This window comes from Ovis canadensis, chromosome 14, assembly GCF_042477335.2.
Source record: "Ovis canadensis isolate MfBH-ARS-UI-01 breed Bighorn chromosome 14, ARS-UI_OviCan_v2, whole genome shotgun sequence".
Lineage (NCBI taxonomy): Eukaryota > Metazoa > Chordata > Mammalia > Artiodactyla > Bovidae > Ovis > Ovis canadensis.
The window spans coordinates 29,263,375-29,288,741 of NC_091258.1; the positions used below are offsets into that span (position 1 = coordinate 29,263,375).

Consider the following 25,367-nt stretch of genomic DNA (forward strand, 5'->3'; position numbering starts at 1 on the left):
GTGCAAATGATTTTCAGTGTTTGATTTAGATATTTTGAGTATGTTGGCTCTCTCTTATGTGGTATAACACTGTTTTCAGCTGATGTCTCAGTTTGATTGCTATCAACTTCAACTGGTCTACCCAACCATGGAGTATCATCCAGTGAAAATCTCTACTATGAAACTTCACAAACCACTTTTGACACGTTCAATCAATCACAGCACCTTCTCTATACATCGCACAAACATTTTCTTGCATTTCGGTTGTGTTTTTACTTTTCTTGCAATAATAAAGCATAATGGCTGAAAATGCTGCATTTTTTTTCTTCTGTCCTCAGTATTAAAATGGCTACACAAAAATTGACCAGTTTGCTAAGTTTTTTTTTTTTATGCACACTGATATGACAGCTGTCACAATACAATCCAACAATTGTTTTGAATGAAGTTAGACAACTAAGTGCTACTAGAGTCATCTTACAGAAAAATTGAACAAAAGTTTTGGCCAACCCAAGAGAATGAAGTGTTTCTGGGTTTCTGGGTGGTTTTGTCCCTTCTGTATGTTTCAGCTCATTAAATGGTGTGAATGTATATAACATAGGAACAGTATTATCTACATCCTGTAATACAGAGAGCATTCTGCATCTGATTACCTAATTGTCATAGACCTTCTGTGGCTCAGGAAGTTAAGGAAACGGCTTTTAATATAATTGAATAGTATTTAAAGATTTCCTTTCTACCTAGGTAAATACAAAGGAAGGGTATCTCCATCTAGTGCTGTGCATTGCAGTTTTAGTGCAGCCTATACAATAAAATGCTTTATGGAGAACTTTTTCTGTCTAGTTGGCTTTGTCTAAAACCACTGCTATTCCAGAATTAATATGCACAGTACATGTGGCTCCAGAGGACATTAGCTTGCTTTCTCATTCATCCACCAAGTATTTCCTGAGCACAGCTGTATGCTAGGCACAGTGCCAACTCAGGGGATGCTATTCTCTAGGAATAGTCAGTGCAGAAGGAGAGAGACAGACCTAATTCTAACATACATGTGTGCATCATGACAAAATAAACAGAGAGCTCTGGTGATGGCGTTAAATTTGTATATGTTGAGATTGATACTTGAAATCAGTTCAAATCATAATAGATTGTGTAAAGACAGTTGGTTTTATTTTACATTTAAGAAAATTTAGGTTAGATTTCTGCCTCTCTTCAGATACAAAAATAAATTCCAGACAGATTAAAGATTTAAATATTTTTAATGATCAAATATAAAATTACTAAAAGAAAAATTAGAACATTTTACAACTGTTGGAAGGAAAAGTCCAATCTTAGAGTAACACCAGTGCCCAAAAGCCATTAAGGAAGTGATTGACACATTTAAATAAATTTAGTTGTAGGTGGCATAAACGACCAGCACATCAAAGGTGCTTGTGAAATTTCCTAGCAGAAAATCGTTTAGATTGAAATACCACATGCTGAAATGATGTTTGAATTAATATGTTGTTGTTCTCACATTTCATAACAACATTGAAGATGAGCAGATTGAGTAAAATATTTGATGAAAGGAAAAAATGTATATAACATACAAATAACTATTAAATGTATAGGGAAATGGTCAACCACAAAATATTTGAATACAGTTGTTTAAAACTAAGATGAAATATCCTTGTGACCCAAGAGAATGACAAAAATGGCCTGTGTACTGTTAATGTAGATGTAATTGGTCCATTATTTCTGGAGGGTGACCAACCTGCCATTATGATGAAAGAGAATATATATTCTCTTTGACTCTATCCAGTCTGGGAAATTATCCTGCAGAAGTAATACTACACTGACAAAAGGTGGTTACTGAATTGGTTTTGAAATAACAAAAAATTGGGAGCTACCTTCATCAGGTGAATCCATGTTAATTTTAAATACTGTAAGGAGACCTCTTAATTGGATAAAGCGCTCATCCTCTGGCACTGATTAACATCTAGTTCCTTCCAGGTCTGTTTTTCCTCTGTAGAAAAGAACAATACTAATTTTAAAAAACTGGAATACCAGATTATATACTATATGACCCATTTATGTAAATATATGCACATGTGTATATGTGTATGTATACGATATGGGTATATATTTATCTATGTACTGTTAAAAAATTGTAACCATATTTTATACTTCCAGTGTTTCTTAGGGATCAAACAATAAATTACACTCCTTTTAACACATACCAAAGTGAACGAGTTGTTGCCTGTTGTGAGAGTAACAGGACCATTCCCTTGTAGGATATGGATTAAATTTTTCATAAAATTCATATAATCAGAAAAAGCAATAAAGATATTTTCTTGTTGGTAGGAGATAATTGAAGATAGAAATCTAGTAGAAGTTATGTGGCCCTGATTTTTTAACCTTTAAATAGTGAAAAGTTTTATCACATAGGAAGCATTTGTCTCTGTGTTCTTGTGTGAATCAGGTAGAGCCAAGCAAGTTGTAAATTTATGACATGATAATATAAGAACAGTGCTGACTTTTAGAATATTGCTAAATAGATCTCAAACGTTTCACTCTCAAATCTCCCAGTGCCCCAGAATCTAAGTTGATGTCATCGGCTGTCTTATTTTCCTGCAAGTCCATTGAATAAAGTTTCCCTGACCTCTTTGGAAAAATCAGAAATTAGCAGGGCAGTAGTCGAGGTGGGGCAAAAAAACGAAAAGCATTAATTTTTGTCTGGCTCTGATTTACATATTTGTGTCTTACAGGCTTATTTCCATCTGGGTATCAATGAAAAATTAGGACTCTGCGGAAGGCCAGATAGACCTATTGGCTGCCTTGGTACATCAAAGGTGCTCATGAAATTTCCTTATAGAGCAGTCTTCAGATTGTAATACCACAGACTAGAATGATGTTTGACCTGTTGTGCATCCATTTGCACATTTCATCATACTTGTGCTAATTATCTCAATTATTATTTTCTACAAGTAAATAATTAGTTTTGTATGCTTTCGTGAACTCTTCTAAAAATAAATACACATCTCACTGTTACTTCTAAGCATAGTAAGATATCTGATTGTAGTAGTGTTTACTCAGATTTTTTCCATTACAATAGAGGTGAACTACTTTATCAGCATACTGATTCAATTAAGAAACTAAAATTTCTTGATATTATATAGATTTTATAAGATTATTTGCTTATTCAGAATAAACATCAGTTTTAATTTTTAAGACTAGTATTTTAAGACTAGCCTTTCGTCTGTTTCGTATATATGTATGGATGGATATATGACTTTTTTTTACTATCACTTACAGATTTATCGCATTCTAGGAAAGACTGTGGTTTGTTACCCTATCATCTTTGACCTTAGTGATTTCTACATGTCTCAAGATGTTTTACTGCTGATAGATGACATAAAGGTAGCCTTTTATTGAAGGGGATGATTTTGTTTCTGCTGATTCTATTGTATGTTAAATGAAGTGCTCCTGGGCCTATGCTACTGGATTAATACAGTATCAAATATGAAAGTTAAACATCATCTGCATAGTTCTGGGGAGTTAAACTACTTGCAGCCTCAGAATAATAGATGTATTCTGTTTTATACAAAGTTGTATGACTTTATTTGCTCTACCTTCTACAAATGGAATAAAAGGATATATATGTATATATATTGTGAAAGCAGAGGGGGAACTGTTTTGGAAACCAGGTTCATATAACAGTAAATTTGTCTCTTTTTGAACAAAGTTGAGTTAGCAAAATGATTTTATTTATGAAGAATTTCAAATAAAACCTCCCCTAACTCATAATACCCAGTCAGTTAAAATCTCCTTCAATCCCTTTTTCATTTGCAGAGTAGAGAAGCTTAGAGTCATGGCCTAGAGCATGAAGTCTGGAGCCAGATTTACTTGTTAAAATCTTGATTCCACTGTTTACCAGCTGTGTAATCTTGGGCAAATTAGTTAACTTCTCTGTGTTCCTGTTTTCTCATCTGTGTAACTGAATAGGACTATCCTGAGGATTAGGAGTTAATATATGCAGAGCCCTCAGAATAGTGCCTGGTACATAGTGAAATGTTATGTATATGTTTGATGTGATAATGATGATAATAGAAATTGAGTCAAATAAAGAACTCTTCATGTTCTTGATGATATATATAGTTCAGCCCAATCTCTTTAACCTACTGTAATATAAATTGTGGAGTGAGAATGAAATCTTCTGGATGATAACCTTGGGTTGATTTTCCTTCCCTGAGACCACTCTTGAACTGTATTTGTTAGGCCTCAAAAAAAAAAAAAAAGCAAACAAGGCAACTTTAAGACATGTGTGATCTGGTGATCTGATTATTTGTAAGAACAATGTTTAAAGTCAAAATGATTTCTAGCTTAACCTGAGTGTTATTAGAACATTTCTACCCCTAAGTAGTCTTATCCAGAGTTTGTGAAATTATCTGGATATGTAAGAGTTTTGTTGGCTCTTTGCCACTAATGGTTAAGCATCCTGATCAACTCAGATACTATGCCATCACATCCTACCTCATTCTTATGTTTTAATAGAATGCACTCCAGTTTATTAAGCAGTACTGGAAAATGCATGGACGTCCACTTTTCCTTGTTCTCATCCGGGAAGACAATATAAGGTAGGTTGATGAAAGAAGTGAGGTGCATGCATCTCACTGCCATTATTACTGTGAACCCTTTGGAAGCAGGGCCTCCTTGCATTTTTATATCCATCTCAGCATGTAACAGAGTGGTTTGCATATATAAAAGGCACTTAGTACTAGATTATTAATTTCTCATTCTGTTGTTAATATGCACATTTTATCTGTTTATATTTTTCAGAGGTAGCCGATTCAATCCCATATTAGATATGCTGGCAGCTTTTAAGAAAGGAATGATAGGAGGAGTCAAAGTTCATGTTGATCGTCTACAGGTAGTCTTCTGAATTTCAGTGTTTCTTTTTCCAGCACAATTAATCCTTAGAATCAACTATGTTTCTTAATTATATTCTTTGTAAGGCTTTTGTCTGAATGTTTTATTCTCTGTCTACCTTCCTATTCCCGTTGTCACCACCCTGTTTATCTGATCCTTCCAATCTGATGCTTGAGCAATTGCACTGGTTTCCCGTCAGAATTTTAGACTTTAAAAGGTCATCTCTTACCTCACTTTTGCATCTGAGGAAGCTGGAGGCCAGAGTGGTGAAGTGACCTGTATAATCTCAGGTTCTTTGACTCCATGGGCCAGTGCTCTTTTCCCTACCCCACAGTGACACCAACCTGGAGATAATGCTTGTTCCATTCAGATTTTACAGCTTTATGTTCACAGCTCCTAAATAACAGAATCCCTTTGTGGTTCCTATGAGCCACAGCAGCCTCTCTGCCTACAATTATCTCCTGCTAAACATTCTTTCTGCTTCAGCCAATACAGCTTAATTACTGTGTTCTCAGCTTTTTGAGGTTCTGCCCCTTTCTGCTCACTCCATTTCCTCTGCCTGGAGTAGCCTCCTTTCTTTCAACATCACTGGGCTTTGAAGTCTTACTGAGCATTAAAGGCAAGTTCTGCAGAATCACTCAGTCCAGAGAGGATACTTTTCTTTTTTAATATCCTTTTATGACCATTAACATAAACTATCCAAATTGTAGTCCATTATGGGCTTAAATGTCTTATTTCCATTAAAAAGTGATCATTCATAGTCTTTTATGCGGTAGGTGCACAGTATTGAGTAAGAAAGAGGAAAATTTATAAAGAGGGACCTATGTAAGTAACCTGGTAAATGGCATGTTTACATTCTCATTCACCATTGCTTGTGTTTTGTATACTCAATTGACTTTTATCTAAGTTTTTATCTTTTCCCATTATTTTTTGTTTTGTCTTTTTGTGTATAATGCTTTCTGGGGCAATTTCCTTGATGTTTAGCATGTAGCTCCTCTGCTGATTTTTATATTTTAGCTATCTTGTTTTTAATTTTCTCTTTTATAGTATCTTGTCCTTTTTTTCTGAATATTATATTTTGTCTTATCCTTCTGAGAATATTAACAGGATAGCTTTGGAAATCTTTCCTTTGTACATTATCTCTTTCAGGTTTCTTTTCTCTGTTTTCAGGGGGCTCAGTCTTTCATGTTGGAGTCATTTGTCAGCTATCCCTTTATTTTTAAGAGTGAAAGAATAAAAAATTTATTGGAAGCTGTGTGTTTGGGAACAAGGATCATTGTCATGGTGAATTTACTCATAAGGTGGGCTAGTGGCAAGGACCATTTTTGCTGGGGAAAACCCAGGTGCCAATATCTGGGTGTTTTTTTCTTCTGGGTTTTTCAGGTTCCCAGAAAATAAACATCTAGCCTTCTGCTTAAAGGATGTACATTTTGCTTCCATGTCCTGAGAGCAGGGTTGGGTTAAGGAGCCAGGGGTGTTGCACTGTTCTGTACAGTATCAGAAACATCTCTCAGTTGTTGCTTTCTACCAATGCAGATTCAGAAGACAGCGAAATGGTACATTATTAGATTGTATAGGATATTTACAACAGTACAGATTATTTTCACATAGGCAACACAAGTGGCTTAATCCTAACAGCATAGATGCTAGACCATGAGTTTGTGCAACACTGCACTTTGAAAGTTGGAGCAATGGATAACAGCTTCTCATCACTAACCAGTGAAGCCTTTGTTCGTATCTACATCTTGGACATAAATGACAGCTTTCCAATTTTTAATCAATTCATTTATGAGTCTTTCACTTAAATTATTATTTAATCGTTATATCTTCTGCTCTCTGCTGTGCACTAAACCCTTGAGTACAGTCTTAACCAGAGAAAATGTCTCTTTTTGTCTTGTAAAACCGAAACACTATACCCATTAAACAACCCTTCACACCCTCAAACTAGCCTTTATCTTCTCTTTAGTGTAAGAAATGGAAATGACACCTGTATACTTCTCTGGGCCTTTATTTAAGGCTCTTTCAGATGTCTTCAGCCCATGATCTATAGTCTCTCTCATCACTGGGCCTCAGCATCACTTCCTAGCTTCATCACTCAGGACATGTCTTCATGCAGCTAATTCTCAGTCCTGATTTCCACTCCAAGAGTACTGAGTACTTTCCAAATCTTTAATGTGATTTATTTTTTTCCCTGTTCATGCTATTACTCTATTCTAGAACTGCTTTTTTTCTTTTTTTCCTTGTAAGTCATACTTTAATTTTATAACTTAGATCAATCTCATCTCTTTAGTGAAGTCTCCAAGTCTGGAATTAATTTCTCCTTCCAGTGTGTTTCTGTGGCATTTTCCTTGAGCTCTGCTATAGCTCTTATTTTAGGTAGAACTAATTTCTTGTACCTGCTTCCCTGTGTGGATTGCAAACTCTTTATTAGTCCAGACTTTACTCATCTCTGCATTCCCAGAGTATTCTGCTCACTACTGTTCTCTCTGTAAGAAATATGTAAATATTGGTTCCTTGATTTGACAAATACTTACTGAGTGACCTCTCTAGGCAATGGAGATATAATGCTGAAAAAAAATATACAGAGTTCCTGATCTCATGAGACTTATTTTAGTAGGAGAGCAAAACCAAAGATAAGGCCAGATAAGGATTCAGAATAATGGGATGGAGTACAGTCTTTGGTGGTATGTTCAGTTGGAGAGGGTCTTGGGGGATATAATTGAATATCATTTTTGAATATTGTATTGCATTTGACATATATATTTGTCAATAGTAAGTTATTTAATTACCATCAGAACTAAAGTATTAATCCCTAGCAAAATAATTGCAATAGCTTTTTTATAAAACTAGCCAAGATTTTATAATACCTACACTTGGAGTATAACCTTTAAAAATTATGAATCACTGCATTGTATACCTCTAACATATAATATTTTACAACTGTAATTCAGTTTTTAAAAAAATAATTTAGGAGCCTGTCCAACCAACTAAATTTTTAAAATCAAAAACTCTATAGACTATTAATGAAATCTACAACTTATCTGTTAATTCAGAGTAGCATTTACTTTATGAATTGAATTAATGTGTATTATGTGTATTTTGTCCATGCTATATCCTTAATACCTAGCCTAGTGCTTGGCATATATGTGTTCAGTAAATATTTGTCTAACAAATTAGTTAACTATAGAGCAAGATGTTCAAGGGGTAAGTCTGCATCTTAGGAAATACCGCTCTGTAGACTTTAGTTTTGCTTTGTACTGCCCTCTGCCCAGGCACAGACTTTCCTCTCAGACCCTTACTGTGGCTGGGCCACATAAAAATGTGCAAATTAGTTGCATATTTGGCCTTTCTCATTCAGACTCTGCAAGGAGGCTTTAGTATGATTGGTAACATGTTCATTCTGCCATTTGTAGTGGATATTTGTTGATCACCTACTTTATGAATTTTCAGTGGAAGAGAAGGCAGCACAACTCTGGAGGTTAGCCAACAAGAGTAACATTCCCTAAATCCTGTTGCTTCACATTTGAAAGGAACAGGAGAAAATAGAGAAAGTAATATATGTAACACAGTTTCGATTAAAGAATTGCCTTATTTTTAAAGTAACAATTTATGGCTTGTTTCCTTGTCAGTATATTTCTCACTTGACAATTCATCAGAAGTGACACTTAGTGCTAGAAATCATTGTGGGTTATCATTCATTTATACATGAACCACTGATAAGCAACTACTATGTTCAAGTTTGGCCTCATTTAGTTTGCTCAAGGGGTTCTCTGGTAGCTCAAACGGTAAAGAATCTGTCGACAATGCAGGCAGACCTGGGTTCAATCCCTGGGTCAGGAAGATACCCTGGAGGAGGGCATGGCAACCCACTCCAGTATTCTTGCCTGGAGAATACCATTGACAGAAAGAGTCGGACATGACTGAGCAACTAACACACACACAATGGGATATAAAATGACCAAATATTGCTTGCCAGAATATAGAGAAGCACTGGCCTAGATAATCAATAACTTCATGATCCTGAAAAATGGAGATTTGGCAGTATCTTATCATAGAATAGCCTTGAAATATATTATGGTAGCCAAATCCAAAGAGTAATTTCACATTATATTTTCTGAATATAGTTTTAGTATTTCATGGCTTTTTTAAGCATCAAATTTTTGTCTTTTATCACTTTAATTAAAGTTCTGAGTTTTTAGTTGAACTTATAAATAAGAGGATAGAAAGAAAAAACAGTTCATCTGATTCTGCTATTTATTATAACTCATTAACTTGTAGCTTGATATTTATGTTCTATTTCAGGGGGGTTTGTTGTATGTGAAAATCTATCTGATTTTAGAATGTTCATTTTAAGAAATTACTTAACAATCCTGTTTATTTTTTAAGTAAACTTTTTTTAAGTATTGTATACTTACAGAATAGTATGTGCATAAATCATAATGTTGTTGCTTGATAAATTTAAGAGTTGTGAATCTTTTTTCAATCGCATTTCAGACACTAATATCTGGAGCTGTGGTTGAACAACTTGACTTCTTACGAATCAGTGAAATAGAAGAGTAAGTTCCTTTAGGTTATTTATTGTGTTTCTTGAGATTTCATTAGGAATGCAGGAAATATGAAACTTTTTCTTTTAAATTCTAGGCTTCCAGAATTTAAGAGTTTTGAGGAATTAGAAGTTCCCAAACATTCAAAAGTCAAACGACAAAGCAGCACCTCCAATGCCCCTGAACAGGAACAGAAGCCAGATGTTACCATGATTGAATGGAGAAACAAACCCACCCATGAAATTCTTCAAAAACTGAATGTGAGGAAGATGCAATTCCCACATGACCCTGAGTGAGGCTGACAGAGCAGGAACTGCCAGGGGCAAACCATATTTCTTTTTGTCCTCCCAGAGAAGGTAGCAACTAGCCTGGAAGTAGATGGCCTGTCTATAACTGAGGCAGTAATGAGAAGTAGTTCTCATGGTCTAATATTAGCGTGAATGTCTTTAAGATGCTTAAAATGGGTTGTCTTGTGTATGAAAGTATTAAATAGCCCATTAAGGAAGCATAGTTGCTTTGGGGATCTCAGACTTCTCTTTCAGTGCCCTTTCTCTTCTTTTCCCAATCTGGGCCTTCTCTCCTATCTCAGCGTTTAGGTCATGCTTGCTTTGAGTCTCTCCAGTCACTGAAGAAAGCAATCCTGTAACTACATCCATATGAATATTAGGTTAGCAACCTAGTATTATCCCATCCCTGAGGTTATTTGCATTTTAGAGGAGGACAGGTGAGGATGTAGAGTATAGTACCTATCAAAAGAAATATAAATTTAATGGTAGAGCTATGAATACATTGACATTTTATTGGACCATCCAAATTTGAATAGACCAAATATATAGCCTGCCAGATATCAATTCAGTTCTTGTGATTGATCGTTACTACCTATAAATCTATATAAGCATGAATATGATATAATAGGCATAAAACAAAACATATGATAAGCAGCCTACACATGTCCTCTTCTTTCATCTTCCTCTCCACAATGAGTCGGTAACAACATGGTCTCCCATTTATGAACAAGTAAAGTCAAGAAAGGAGCAGATAAGTGACTTGGCCAAATCTTTCAGAGGGTGACAGCATCAGTGTCACCTGTATTAGCTTATAGATAACATATTTTCTATTCATTACTTACTTCCTGGAAAATTTGATTATTAAATTCTACTACCCCAGGAAGCCTGCTTGTCTATCCACTGTTTCCAAGATAGCTAAAAATAGTTGTATAATGTCATCTTATGCCTGGTAATATATCAGTGACATTTTATCTTTTCTCAGTTGCATAGCAGAATATTTCCTCTTTGCATCATGAGGTTTCATGATTAGTTACTCCCTGTGGTAATTTTTGTACCCATTTCATTCCAGTTACTCACAGTGATTTATATTTTCAGGACTGTAGTTGTCTGGCTAGCCAAGCCATCCTACTGGGTATACTGCTCAAAAGAGAAGGCCCCAACTTCATCACAAAGGAAGGTAAGAGTATCTAACTAAGAGAACATTTTAAATAAAAAGACTTCCCTATTTTTGAACATATATCAAAAATGCATAATGAACATGCACTAAACTGTTACAAGTTATTTTCTTCCTAGTAAACCTTTCTTTTTTAATTTTTAAAAGTTAAAAGTTTTTTAAAAGGAAAATGTTCATTCATACCCCTAGAATGGAATAGACAGTTTGATGTATGAACTCCTGAATTGCTTTCATGCAGTAATGCTTGTTTGTCTGATTATCTCAGTGGTGTTGGAGCCTGGATTCTGCCTGTGACTGTTAGCCTCTGATGACTCCATAGTTGTTTATTGACAGTTTATATTTCCACTTTTATTTTCTGTATGTTTTTAAGAGCAATGCTGAATCATTATAGCCATAAGAATTAGCTCCTTCATGGTCTGCAGCAGCCATTTGGAATGGAACATGGCATTTAATAGAATTGCACTGTCAAGACTGTTTACGAAAATAAGTCATTTTTAATTGTGTTTGTGTCCACTGTGCATTAAGGCTGAAACCCAGTTACCCCTGAAATCTACAATCATATGTTGAGTCACTACTCTAAGGAATCTTTGAATTCTATCTACATCATGGTCTACTTCTGGCATTTTATAATACAGAATAATGTAGGATACATTTCAAGTATTTAATATCTAACTACCCAAAATTTTTGGCTCATCTGAAAGTCCTCTGTCCAGTGAGGCATATTGATTTGGTTAGAATTAGAAATTGAGTTGATATTCTATACAGCAATGTAATTAATAAGATTTATAGTTCTGGTAGTGAACTAAACATAATTGTTTATTCAGATAAACAATTCAGATAAAGAAACTAAGGTTTACTTAGTTTTTACATTATTGTAGCTAAGAGACAACTTTCTTGAGTATTATACAATTTTAGTTCTTTAATTTAATGAAGACAGAAGAACTCTAAGCAAATTTCAAATAGAATCTTTTCTGTTCCTAATTAATCTTGAAACTCAAAGTGTAAAAAGGATCCCAGTTATATTGAGGACATTTATCAGAATTTATACTTTAAAACAAAGGGATCATTAAAAAGCAGACATTTCATTAGGAACTTAGAATTCAGAATGGTTATTTTAGTAGTAGGCTTCCCAGGTGACAGTCGTGGTAAAAGAACCCGCTTGCCGATGCAGGAGACATAAGAGATTCCAGTTCGATTCTTGGGTCGGGAAGATCCCCTAGAGGAGGGCATGGCAACCTACTCCTGTATTCTTGCCTGGAGAATCCCATGGACAGAGGAGCCTAATGGGCTACAGCCTATAGGGTTGCAAAGAGTCGGACATGACTGAAGGGTAAACTTAGCATGTACACGTGTATTTTAGTGGTACTTTAAAATAAAACAGTTTATATAAAATAGTTTATAATGAAAATGTCAAGAGAATTATTTTTCAAACCATTTTTTAAGCTTGGTAATAATATTCATCTGTTACTTAGATATTTAAAAGACTTTACATGTTTTAAATCTGTGAAACTTTATATATTAAAAATCACAAGCATCTGCAGAATCTGAATATAATTTTATCCAACTTGCTATAAAGCTATAAAAATAAGTTCAGGGTAAAAAGATAAAGATTCTGTTCTTTACCCTTGTTTGGTTTCTGATCATATACAGAATCATCACAACATTTTTTTGAACAAACAAATGAAGAGTTACATATATTCAGAGTCTACAGTATTTTGTTCAGTTTGCCATATTCTGTTTTTTTTATTTTTTGTAGTAAATTAAAATAACATTTTTATTTGTTAAATATATTGATTATATATTAAGAAAACAATGAATTTCAAGAAATAAAATATTTATCAAAATCATATACTCAAACTACATTGTAACAAGGGCTGGGGACATTCACACTATATATTTGGGGTACATATTTAATTATGTCAGGTTTTTTAAGGAGAATAAATGTTATGCATTTAACTAAAGCTTTTTTCAACAAAGACTCTATTATCCAATGTCTAGGTACTGTTTCTGATCACATTGAGAGAGTCTATAGAAGAGCTGGCAGCAAAAAACTTTGGTTCGTATTAGCGTCCTTGTCATTATGTTTTTTTAATTGTGTTATCATATTCAGTATCCTAAAGATAATGGACCAGTGTTAAAAGTGGCTAGTCATTCTAATATTTCCTTGTAAGTTCCAAGGTTGCAGTACTGTGAGATTCTAAGGATCTGCCTACATTGCATTTTATCTTGACTCTCCCAAGATATTAAAAGCATGTCTGGGAGTAAAGACATCTGTAGGAATAGAACCTGGAGAGGATGCACTGGCATAATGTTCTAATGACTTTTTCCTATCCTGCACCTCCTCTGTCCCAGCAAGGTGCTTTAGGTTCTAATTTGTATTTTGAAAACTTGTTGTTATAGAGGGTCATGAAGAGACCAGTGTTTCGTTTAACACAAGCAAAGTATACTATACTTATAAGATAGTTCTCTCGTGGCTTAAGTTTAATGAATCCTAATGATTGTAGTTACTGCATAAAAAGTAACTGATATGTCCTGCAGAGGTAGTCTCTTCCCAGAGACTGAGGAAAACTTAGGTAAGTTGAGGTAAGATTGTTTACATTCACAGTGGGGTAGGTATGCCTAAACGCATGCCCTCTGCATCTTTGAAGCAATTCTAACAGTTTTACTAGCAGAATCTAACATTTTGGAAATTAATAGTATATAAATATACATATATATTTTTAATAACCCATTATTATCTAATTTTGAAAAAAGAAATCTCAAGAAAGTGTCATGTCATAAGAAACTCCCTTAACTTCAATGAACCTGTTTTCTAATCTCTAAAATAAAAGGATTAGACAAAACATCTCTTAGCAGTATTTCAACTCTAATTTATAGTAAATATACTATTCCACTCAAGAAGAAATTATGTAATAACCCTATGGTTAAGTCTCAGATTTTCGCTGTAAATTCTCAGCACAGTAGGGCATGCAAACAAATAGATGTTGCTTTTTAGTCAGTAAATTTCAAATCTGGTCTATAATCTTCGGTTAAGCAAACCTACTTTTACTTTATGTTTAATACTTGTATTTTAGATAAATCATTAGCAAACATTTAGAGTCCTGACTGTTATGTTTAAAAGAACAAACTCCTGGAAGTTTTATTTACTGTATTTTCCCTTTTATGGCTTTCCACTGACACACCCAGGTTGGCGGTACGCTACGGGGCTGCATTTACGCAGAAATTTTCTTCCTCTATAGCCCCACACATTACTACTTTTCTGGTACATGGGAAACAGGTAACATGCACAGATTGTCAAAACTCCAGCTGCTTGAAACGTGTGGGCTTATTTGCGTTCTCAGGGTTAAATATGTCTTTTGGTCTTATAGTGTGTGGGTGAAAGCTTCTCTAAAAGTAGGAAGTGTTTGTTTCACTAACTTTATCAGATATGACTGAATTTTCTACTAGTTCATCTATGTTGAGATTAAGCAACGTGTTTTTTATAGGTCAACTTCCATGGATATCCTGAAATACAAGGAAACACCTTTAAACCTACATTTTTATTTTATTTTCTCCATCTGAAAGTTCCACATGGATTTTTACTTTTGATGGGGGGAAAATGTTTTATGTATTGCATGTGCTGTGCTTAAAAATCCATTCTCCGTACAGTCTAAGACTTTTTAGAAATGTTAAAATAGTAGTGTGAATTACTTCCTTCAACATTCTGGCAAGGAAAAAAGATAACGCTGGTATCTCATTGTATCACTTCCTAAAATTGAGTACTAAGTGAATTCCCTAATCCAGGGATTTGGTTACTAGGCACCAAAGGAAACTTGATTTACAGCGGTTATAGGAATAGTGTCATGTACCCATGACAGTCTTAATAATAAATTTTTTAATACAAAATCAGAATAATCAATTCCTCCTCCTACACCGCTCCCTGACAAAGGGACAGTTAGGCTTCCTTTTCTTTCTTTTTAAGTTGCTAATGGCAGGAATAATGCTGGTGGCAGAGGTGAGGGTGAAGCTATCCCTCCCTAATTCTGGATAGTCCTACAGTCTGGAAGAGTTCAGCTATTAGGTCCAGTGTCTTGGGGTCAGTGTTTCATCCATATTATTAAGTGAGGACCTAATTGTACAGATATTTTTAATTCCCCCCATTCAGGGGCCCATTCATTCATTCATTTAGATTTGTCAACCTCTGGCGTGCTCTCTTCTTTGCCCCCAGGTCGGTGGTGCGCCATGCAGCAAGTCTTTTAAGTAAACTAGTGGACAGCCTGGCCCCATCCATTACTAATGTTTTAGTGCAGGGCAAACAGGTAAGTAGCTGATTTTCAGACTCTCGGTCACAGTCACAGAGATTTCTGGGTAGGACCCTGGCTTTTAAGTCTGGCAAGCCTCAGCATCACAGGCCTCTCACAACTACATTTGCAATGGCTCAGGCATTTCTACAGAAGGCTCCTTCCCCAAGCAAAATCTAGTCTTAAAGAAGCACATCTGTGCTGCACCTTAGAGATTTAATTTTAAGCTCCTGTGTTAACTCGAGATCAGTGAAAATACTGACAAAGAAAATGGTATGAGACCTACTAAAGCATTGCAGACAGGCTTAGGATAGGTAGGGCAACGATAGGGAGTAGTGAAGGGCACATTGTCCTTTTACTTCACCAGAACTCTTCTCCCCATTAGAAATGCATTGGCTCCGCAGATTCTTAACCCTCTGGGCCCCTCTCCTTCCAGGTTCTCCCCTCCCACCAGGGCCAACTCTTGCCAGCTCTTCCTCACAGAAAACCATTAGCAGTCCCTTTCTCCTCTGGGTTCTCAAAATAGGCCTGTTACACTTCTCACAATCTGCCCTGGATCCCGGTTCATTTGAATGTGTGTCTCTCACAGGGTAGACCATGAAGCCCTGGAAGTCAGGGCCTATGTCTTGTCCAGCACTGTCCCTTTGTGCTCACCATGGCCTTGTAGAGGCACTTGGTGAATGTAGATTGAATTGAGCCTGTGCATGTGGGTATGTGGAGTGGGATATGGCTGCTCATTTTCTGCTTTTCTGTAAGCTCTAATTACTTGGCTGAATCATCATTTGATTGGAATGAAAAGCTGTGTGCTTTCTATCTCTTCTTTGGGAATATGTGTGCTTTATCATGTCTTCCTGACAGTTAACCTAGGGATGTAATAAGCTTTAATAATGCAAAAAACTGTAACCCTCTTTGATGGAATCAACCCATTGTTCATATCTCGGGGCTCTTAGTTCATTAAAATTGAAATTATTTCATCTTGACATCAAAGTTTTAAAATGTTGAAAGAATAAGTGATCCTATTCTGTAATATTTAATAGCTAAAAATTATTGTACTAATAAAATTCCTGAGAAAAAATTTAAATCTCTTCATATATGTTATTTTTCTGTTTTCCAAATTACTAAAAGAATTTTCATCCTTCTTTATCAGGTAAATAGACCAGGGACAGGTAGTAAGTTATTGGATGCCTTTTCTCATTGCAGTTCTCAGATCCAGCCACAGAGTTCTATATTTTTGCCTTGGACTGAGCCACCTCTTAAAGAAACTCAACAGGCTTTGGGAAGCTATTTTTCCTTGGATTTAGGCCCCTGTAGTATATCTGAAAATATAGTTAATTCTGTGACATATGAATGAATGAGAAGGTTTTGGAGAGCTCTGAGGTCACTGGCATCTGGCAGTTGGAGAGGGGTTAGGTAGGGTACAGTTGGTCATGTCCATTCTGTGCACTATCTAGAGGGCGATTGCTGCCTAAGATCCTGAGACTCTGTTCCCCAGATCAAAATCCTAGCACCTTGAAACCTATCCTGAGGCTGTGACTGGACTATTGTCCACCAGACCTGCACATCTCCCAGGGAAGTAGTCAGCTACAGAGTTGGGTACCTGGAAGGCTGACAGCCCTGTTTCAGGTGTATGGAGTCTATTCACTGACTGCATCTTAACCTGTTTAAAAGGGGAAATGAAAATGGAGCATTCCAAGTTTGCATTTGCTTATTTATGAAATGCCACCCTGAGAACTGAAGTAATACTGCTTCTATACTTCTACTTCTGCACTTTCAGATCACCTCAAGCTCCCTGGAATGAAATAGTGGTTTAGTCATCATTGCTTCCAGAGGCAATGATGTACTTACCTTCTGTTTGTTTTTTTTCTTTACAAGCTGACATTTTAATAAAAGTAATCGCACTTGGACTAACTGGTTGGTACCACTTGTGTTGCAATAAACTAGCAATTCTCAGTTTTTAGTCCATCACAAAATTTGGGCAGAAGACCTCTATTCTGCTTTCTCCTCTCATGTCAGAAGACACAAGGACTCTTTGATATCCTCTTCTTTTTCCTGCCTCTTATAATTATGCCCTGTACAAGGAAGAGAGAGGAAATGAGGAAGGAGGGGATGCAGACTCTTCTACATGCAGACTCTTTTGGGTGACAGAGTACTAAGACAAGAGGAGAGAGGGGGAGCAGAGTATTTATTCCTCTTGCCCAGCCTCAACAGCACTTTTGGCTTTGAATTTTCTTTGCCATTTCCTCTGTGCTTTCTCATTTTTCTGGCTTGTGGGCAGCCTTATTTATTCCCCTCCACAGGCCAGAGATACATCTAAAAGTATTTCAGCACTCACTGGGTACCTGACTGTATGCCAGGAAAAGTGCGTCTTCACTACAACTATGTCCTTGTACCTACCTTTGAAAAAGTTACAGTATTGCTAAAGAGCAACAACTTCCACATGAGAAACTGTAAAAGAAGTGAAGAACATACTCTCAAATGCTAAATTGTATAGACTATGCACTAAAGTAAAACTGTTTTCTCTGAGGAGTTTCCAGTCCTGAAGTCATTCAGAATAATTTTATCATAATAGTTATTTATATTCTTTCCCTGCTTTTATCCACTCACCTTCATTCCCCTAGCTGGGACCCTCACCTGCCCTTGTATTTTAGACGAGACTGAACCATCATGAACTCCAATGGGAGTCATGCTTTGAAGGCTATTTTAATAAATAGCAGGAGCAGTTATTCTACCTAATTCCCTAGCTTGCATAGAGTAATTTCAGCCTGCCAGTCATCCTGAGCCTTGATTTTTTTTTTTCAAACTATTAGTAGCTAGGAAATTTTTACAATAAAATTCTGCCATCTGTAGGTAACTCTGGGTGCCTTTGGGCATGAAGAAGAAGTTATCTCTAACCCTTTGTCTCCGGGAGTGATTAAGAACATCATCTATTACAAGTGTAATACCCATGATGAGAGGGAGGCAGTAATTCAGCAAGAACTGGTCATCCATATTGGCTGGATCATCTCCAATAACCCAGAATTATTCAGTGGCATGCTGAAAATACGAATTGGGTGAGTAAATACTTGGCATTTGCATAAAGAGAATTGTTCAGGTTGTCCTCAGTCTCTCTGAGTGAAGTGCTGCCTCAGATCTGGTGGGTATTTAGGAAAGTGTTTCTTCCCCTAAGTCATAGAGAAAACATCTGGTGATATGAAGAAATAAATACTAGTGGCCTGTTTATTTGACTCCCACATGAGAAATAGTGAAGTAACTCTGTTCTCTGATAAAATCAAACACAAGGAAGTTTGAACAGTTGTATCATGTTAAAAAATAATAATAAACAAAACCCCCCACTATGTACAATCCTTGTAAAAATTCCTATAAAGTGAATAAGCCTTAAGAGTAAAATGATGTTTTAGTAAAGCTAGATGTCAAAAAGACACACTTAGGTAAAAATTTGGTCCTTTTAAGAATATTCTTCTGTATCTGTTTCCCACCAAAATCTGATTTTTAGTCCTTAAAATCATAAGTGTTCTCTTTGGAGAAATTGAAAGTAAGGCTCTGGTAATCTTGAATGTGCTTCATCAAGCATTGTGTGAGGCAGCACAGTAAGGTATGTGACCAGGCTCTGGCATCTAGGAGAACTGAGTGCAACTGCTGAACTGTGCTCATCATCTCAGTAGTCTGGGGTCAGTTGGCTGAACCTCCCTCCAACTTTCACTGTTTTATGTGAGATCAAACAAGGTAATATGTTTAAAAGGCCTACCACAACTGCATATAAGTGCTTCTTTTCATTTTTTAAAACATATTTTGTACAAATATCACATAAATATATTCTAATTATAAAAAATCAAGTGTGAGCGTATAGAGTAACCTAGTATATGGCCAATTTGTTCCTCAAATATTTGAAAAGAATATGTATCCTAGCCACAGCAATCAGATAAGGAAAAGAAATAAAAGGTATCCAAATTGGAAGAAAAGAGGTAAAATTGTTACTCTGTGCAGACATGTTACTTTATATAGAAAACCCTAAGGACTCAAAGGGCTTCCCTTGTGGCTCAGATGGTAAAGAATCCACTTGCAATGTGGAAAACCCAGGTTCAGTCCCTGGGCCAACAAAATCTCCTGGAGAAGGGAATGGCTACCCACTCCAGTATTCTTGCCTGGGGAATTTCATGGACAGAGGAGCCTGTGAGCTACAATCCTTGAGGTCACAAAGAGTCAGACATGACTGAGTGACAAACACACGTACACAAGGACTCTACAGAAATTACTAGGTCTAATAAATGAACTCAGCCAAGTAGCAGGATACAAGATTAACATTCAGGAATTGATTGCATTCATTTATACTAACAACAAAATATCAGGAAATGTAAAAAAAAAAAAACCTTTTAAAATTGCACCTCCCCCAAAAATAAATAAAATACCTAGGAATAAACCTGACCAAGGAGATAAAAGTTTTATACACTGAGAAATGACAAAACATTAATAAAGGTGATAAAAGAGGACTCAAAGAAATGGAAGGATATCCCATGCTCTTGGATTAGAAGAACTAATATTGTTAAAATGGCAATATTGCCCAAAGCAATCTACAGATCCAAAGCAATCTACAGATTTAATGCTATTCCTTATCTAATTATCCATGACATTTTTCACAGAACTAGAACAAATGATACAGAAATTTATATGGAACTATAAAAAATGCAGAATTTCTAGAGCGATCCTGAGGAAAAAAACACATACCTCTCTCAGACTTCAAACAATACTACAAAGCTACAACAATCAAAACAATATCGTATTAATACAAAAACAGGCAAGCCAATCAGTGGAATAGAGAACCCAGAAATAAACCCATACACCTACAGTCAACTCATCTTCAAAAAGGAGGCAAGAATATAAAATAGGGAAAAGACAGTCACTTCAGCAAGTGGTGCTAGGAAAGTTGGACACCTGCATGTAAATCAGTGAGGTTAGAACATACCCTCACACCATGCACAAAAGTAAATTCAAAATGGCTTAAAGACTTAAACATAAGACATGACACCACAAAACTCCTAGAAGAGAACATAGGGAAAAACATTCTCTGACATAAATTGTACCAATGTTTTCTAAAGTCAATCTCCCAAGACAGTAGAAATAAAAACAAAAATAAATGGGTCCTAATCAAACTTCCTTTGCACAACAGAAGAAGCCATTAAAAAAAAAAAAGACAGCCTATATAATGGGAGAAAATATTTGCAAATGATGTGACAGATTAGGGCTTAATCTCCAAAATGTACAAACAGTTCATAAAATTAAAAAATCTATTTGAAAAATAAGAAGACCATAATAGACATTTCTCCAAAGAAGACATACAGATGACCAGCAGGCACATAAAAAGATGCTCAACATCACAAATTATTAGAGAAATGCAAATCAAAACAACAATGAGGTACCACCTCACATTGGTCAGAATGGCCATCATTAAAAAGTCTTACAAATAACAAATGGTGGAGAAGGGGTGGGGAAAAGGAACCTTTCTACACTGTTGGTGGGAATGTAAGTTGGTACAGCCACTATGGAAAGCAGTATAGAGGTTCCTGTGAAAACTGAAAATAGAATTATTAATACCGTATGACCTAGCAATCCCACCCCTGGGCATATACCCAAACAAAGGTATAATTCAAAAAGATACATGCCCTCTGATAGGCTCATTGAAAAGAACAATAGTGAGTCTCTGTCAGGCACAAATACATGTGAGTGTGAATAAGTGGGAATACAGGGTGCTAATTTTGTGATTAAATCAATATCTTTATTATTTCTGTCCTACTTGACCTTCAGTTGCTAATAAATTATAAGATGTTCTCCTGATTATGAATGTGTCAATTTCCCCTTGCATTTTTATCAGTTTTGCTTTCTATATTTTAATGCTTTGTTTTTGTTCATGTTACCTTGTAGTTTTAATGATACAATTTTGCTTGTGTCATTTATTTTCTAATTGAATTATTTTTTAAAAGTTATTTTTAATTTCAAACATCTACAAAAGCATAGAAAATAGTGTAATAAAGCCCATACTATTACCGAGCTTCAACAATATCATCATATAGCCAATTTTATTTCACTCATACCTCCCTACTATTCATCTCATCCACAGTCTCCTCTGATTCCATCATATCATTTAATCTGTAAATACTTCAGTATGTATCTCTAAGACATAGAGACTTTTAAAAAGCATAACCATGATCCCATTACAATGTATAAAATATAACAAATGAATTCCTTTTGTTTAATGTTACTACCATATTTTTAATATTACTGTTTTTTATTGTTATTAACTTGGTATAGTTTTCCATTTGTTTACCTTCAGTGTTCTTTTTTCATTTTGATTAGGTATGTCTTTTATATTTAACATCTATGCTCTATTTACTTTTAGTCTAATCTGAGACTATCTTGTAATAGAAATATATGTCATATTTTTGCCATTTCATTTCTATTTTGATTATTCTTGCCATTTTATTTTGTTTTCTAGTTACCATGCTTTTTTGTTCTTACTTTTTTTCTTTCTTCTTTATTGCTAAGTTGATATCCTTTCATTTCTTAGTTTTAATTTTGGATGTGAGTATGAAGCACTTTATGTAAAATGATCACCCATTTTTTTCCTTCAAAAAATTTCACTAAAAACTAGTTGCTTTTCGGGAATTATCTGCATGCCTCTTTGATCAATAATTCTCATTTTTGAAATTTAGACATACTTAAGAGCAGTCTTCATTTCAGCCTTGTTTGAAGTAGTCAAACACTGAGAATAACACAGATATCCATCAGTAAGAAATAGTTCAAATAAGTTGTTAGCCATATAATAAAATGTTTTGCCACCATTACAAGTAAAAAGATAAGGTTAATACACTGGCACTTATAAATTGTTGTTATTGTTCAATCACTAAGTTGTATCTGACACTTTGTGACCCCATGCCTGGACTGCAGCATGCCAGGCTTCCCTGTCCTCTATCTTCCAGAGTTGCTCAAGTTCATGTTCATTGAGTCATTGATGCCATGTAACCATCTTATCCTCTGCCACCCTCTTCCTTTGCCTTCAGTATTTCCCAAAAGCAGGGTCTTTTCGAATGAGTTGGCTCTTCACATCTAGTAGCCAAAGTATTGAAGCTTCAGCATCAGTCCTTCCAGTGAATATTCATGGTTGATTTCTTTTGGGATTGACTTGTTTGATCTCCTTGCCGTCCAAGGGACTCTCGAGAGTCTTCTCCAGCATCCACAATTCATTTTATTTTATTTTTTTTTTTTTTTAAAATTTTTAGTTTTTTATTTTTAAATTTTAAAATCTTTAATTCTTACATGCATTCCCAAACATGAACCCCCCTCCCACCTCCCTCCCCAGAACACAGCATCCACAATTCAAAAGCATCAATTCTTCAGTTCTAAGCCTTCTTTATGGTCCAGCTCTCACATTTGTACATGACTACTGGATAAACCGTAGCTCGGACTATATGGACCTTTGTTGGCAAAGTGATGTCTTTGATTTTAACACACTGTCTAGGTTTGTCATAGCTTTCCTTCCAAGAAGCAAGCATCTTCTGATTTCATGGCTGTAGTCATCATCCACAGTGATCTTGGAACCCAAGAAAAAAATCTGTCACTGCCTCTACTTTTTCCCCTTCTGTTTGCCATGAAGTAATGGCATTCATAACTATCCAAGATGACCAACCTAGATAGCATATTGAAAAGCAGAGGCATTGCTTTGCCAACAAAGGTCCGTCTAGTCAAGGCTATGGTTTTTCCAGTGGTCATGTATGGATGTGAGAGTTGGACTGTGAAGAAGGCTAAATGCCGAAGAATTGATGCTTTGGAACTGTGGTGTCGGAGAAGACTCCTGAGAGTCCCTTGGACTGCAAGGAGATCCAACCAGTCCATTCTAAAGGAGATCAGCCTTGGGTGTTCTTTGGAAGGAATGATGCTAAAGCTGAAACTCCAGTACTTTGGCCACCTCATGCGAAGAGTTGACTCATTGGAAAAGACTCTGATGCTGGGAGGGATTGGGGGCAAGAGGAAAAGGGGACAACAGAGGATGAGATGGCTGAATGGCATCACCAACTCAATGGATGTGAAGTTGAGTGAACTCCGGGAGTTGGGGATGGACAGGGAGGCCTGGCGTGCTACGATTCATGGGGTTGCAAAGAGTCAGACAGGACTGAGCGACTGAACTGAACTGAACTGAAGATAAATTAAGTGAAAAAAAGTTGCTAATTTTTTCCATTTTTTATCAAATTATTGTGTATATATATGTGTGTGTGTGTGTGTCTGTGTGGAAAAATATACATAAAATCATTGTCGGTTACTCTCTATGAGAGATTTCTACTTTGTAAGTTGTGTTCAGTTTTATTTAAATTATTTTAGTTGAGGTTATTAGTTTTCAAACTATTTGCCTAATTTCAATTAGAGTATATTTCAGATGAGCTTCCTATTCTTTATCTCCTTTTCCTTTTGATTGAGAAGTGAACTCATTCTGCATAGAATTTTGCCTGCCTTTTTACCCCGTAAAATAGTTCCTTTAAAATATTATTAGTAGGATGTATTCCAAATCAGTTATAAGAACTGTGAATTATATCTTGATTGTTCAGTCTCTGTTAGCTCTAAAATTTTCCACTTCAGGTTTTGACTACATGGGGGGATGCAGAAATGGGTCTTCTTGTGAGTTGTCTCTAGATGATGTGTGATTCTTCATATCCATACAATCATTAAAAGTACTCTGTTATCACAGGTTAAGGCATTTCTCTAAGGCTGACTTAGGAGTATAGGTTACAACTCTTCCAAAACACATTCTTTGTAATAAATGTTCTATTCAGGAGACTCTTTAAGCAGTAGTCATCCTTGCTGTGACTTAAGCAAAGGTTCAGAGTGAAAGTTAACTGTTCCCCAGTATCTTACAATGCTATATTTTTCAGCCTCTAGTGGTTTTCCCTTTACTGTCTATTCAGCATTTTAGGCTGATTTATGTTCTCTCAAAAATCCAACATAATTTTCTTTCCTGAATTCAAATCTGACCTGAAGCTTCATTCTCTGCATGGAAATGAAGTATGTTTAGTTTATTCTAAAAATAGTTTTCTTCCTATTTTTGTATCTTCTGTTCTATATGTTCAATGTCTTCTGTGAGAAATATTCTTTTTTCCTTAAACTTTCTCCCAAAATAAAAATGTCAGAACAAAGCATGTGACTTAGTATCTCATGATAGAAAAAAGCTTCATGAAGAAATTTGCCAGACAGCTTTATTCACTGTCCTGAAACTCATCCTGGAATCAGTTGTGGCATTATATATCCATTGTAGGTATTAAGAGTGTCCCTGCCCAAAATACTCTGTGTTTTCCCCCATGTGGTAGACTCATAGGGTCAGCTGTAAACACTGGGACATTGTCAGTTCAGGATAAGTCTAATTTTTTTTTTAATAAGGAGTAATTTATTTACAAATCAATAAGTGAAAGAACTGGGATTTATACCCATACTGCCTTACTTCAAAGTTCTTGTTCTTCGTTCTTAAGTATTGTGCATGTTTTCACTTGCATATACTATTGCTCTTCTCTTGGAAATAGGCCTTACTGTGTTGTTGTTTTTTTTCCTAAAACCTTGACCATATAGTCCCTTCTACTTGATTTCAACTATGACCTGTTTTATATTCAAGTATTCATGTAGTAGCTCCTGATGGTTTTTGTCATTAGTCAGCCTAGGATCAGTACTGTTCAGCATTGTACAGTACAAGGGACACTAAGGAGGCCAAACAGTTCCAAGTTAACAACCATAAAAAATAAGATCTTGCCTCCTTTATTCATGAGACCAAGAAAATGGGGATGATTTGAAACTGATTCTAAGTTATCCCCTTGTGCAGTGCCAGAGATACATTAAGATGCTATAAAAATTCAGCAAAGTTAAGTAACTTGCCCTTGGTTGTAAGACCAAAAACCAGAATTTGAACCTAGGGTGAATGACTCCAGAGTTCATGCTTCCCTATCCCTCTTCCAGCTTTCATGTCTATAAAATAGGGAGGCTGTCCCTGCTTTGGCTTCCTCATTAGATTATGGGGGTTCTAGGCAAGGAATGTGAAGGTCTTTTGCAAAGGATAAAACTTAGACAGTAGTGGTCTAACATTTGGTAATTTGAGATCCTCTGTCTTGTGGCATTTAGAGAACAAGTATCTTTGGGGATTTCTTTTTGCATGCCACAGATCCCAAGGAGGAGG

The 25,367-nt window shown here is 35.8% G+C and overlaps 1 protein-coding gene across 4 annotated transcripts in view; it reads left to right on the forward strand.

The window, feature by feature from the left end:
- PHKB (phosphorylase kinase regulatory subunit beta) overlaps window positions 1–25,367 on the forward strand; it is a 232,519-nt gene that overhangs the window by 183,270 nt on the left and 23,882 nt on the right. For 3 of the 4 annotated variants that reach the window (XM_069549785.1, XM_069549787.1, XM_069549788.1), the window contains 10 exons: window positions 2,721–2,804; window positions 3,268–3,372; window positions 4,507–4,589; window positions 4,792–4,882; window positions 9,376–9,437; window positions 9,523–9,685; window positions 10,808–10,889; window positions 12,885–12,942; window positions 15,094–15,184; window positions 18,014–18,216. In XM_069549785.1, coding sequence (XP_069405886.1) covers window positions 2,721–2,804; window positions 3,268–3,372; window positions 4,507–4,589; window positions 4,792–4,882; window positions 9,376–9,437; window positions 9,523–9,685; window positions 10,808–10,889; window positions 12,885–12,942; window positions 15,094–15,184; window positions 18,014–18,216 — 1,022 coding nt within the window. Of the gene's footprint in view, window positions 1–2,720; window positions 2,805–3,267; window positions 3,373–4,506; window positions 4,590–4,791; window positions 4,883–9,375; window positions 9,438–9,522; window positions 9,686–10,807; window positions 10,890–12,884; window positions 12,943–14,072; window positions 14,164–15,093; window positions 15,185–18,013; window positions 18,217–25,367 lie in introns of all 4 variants that reach the window. The other variant, XM_069549786.1, reaches the window with a different exon arrangement.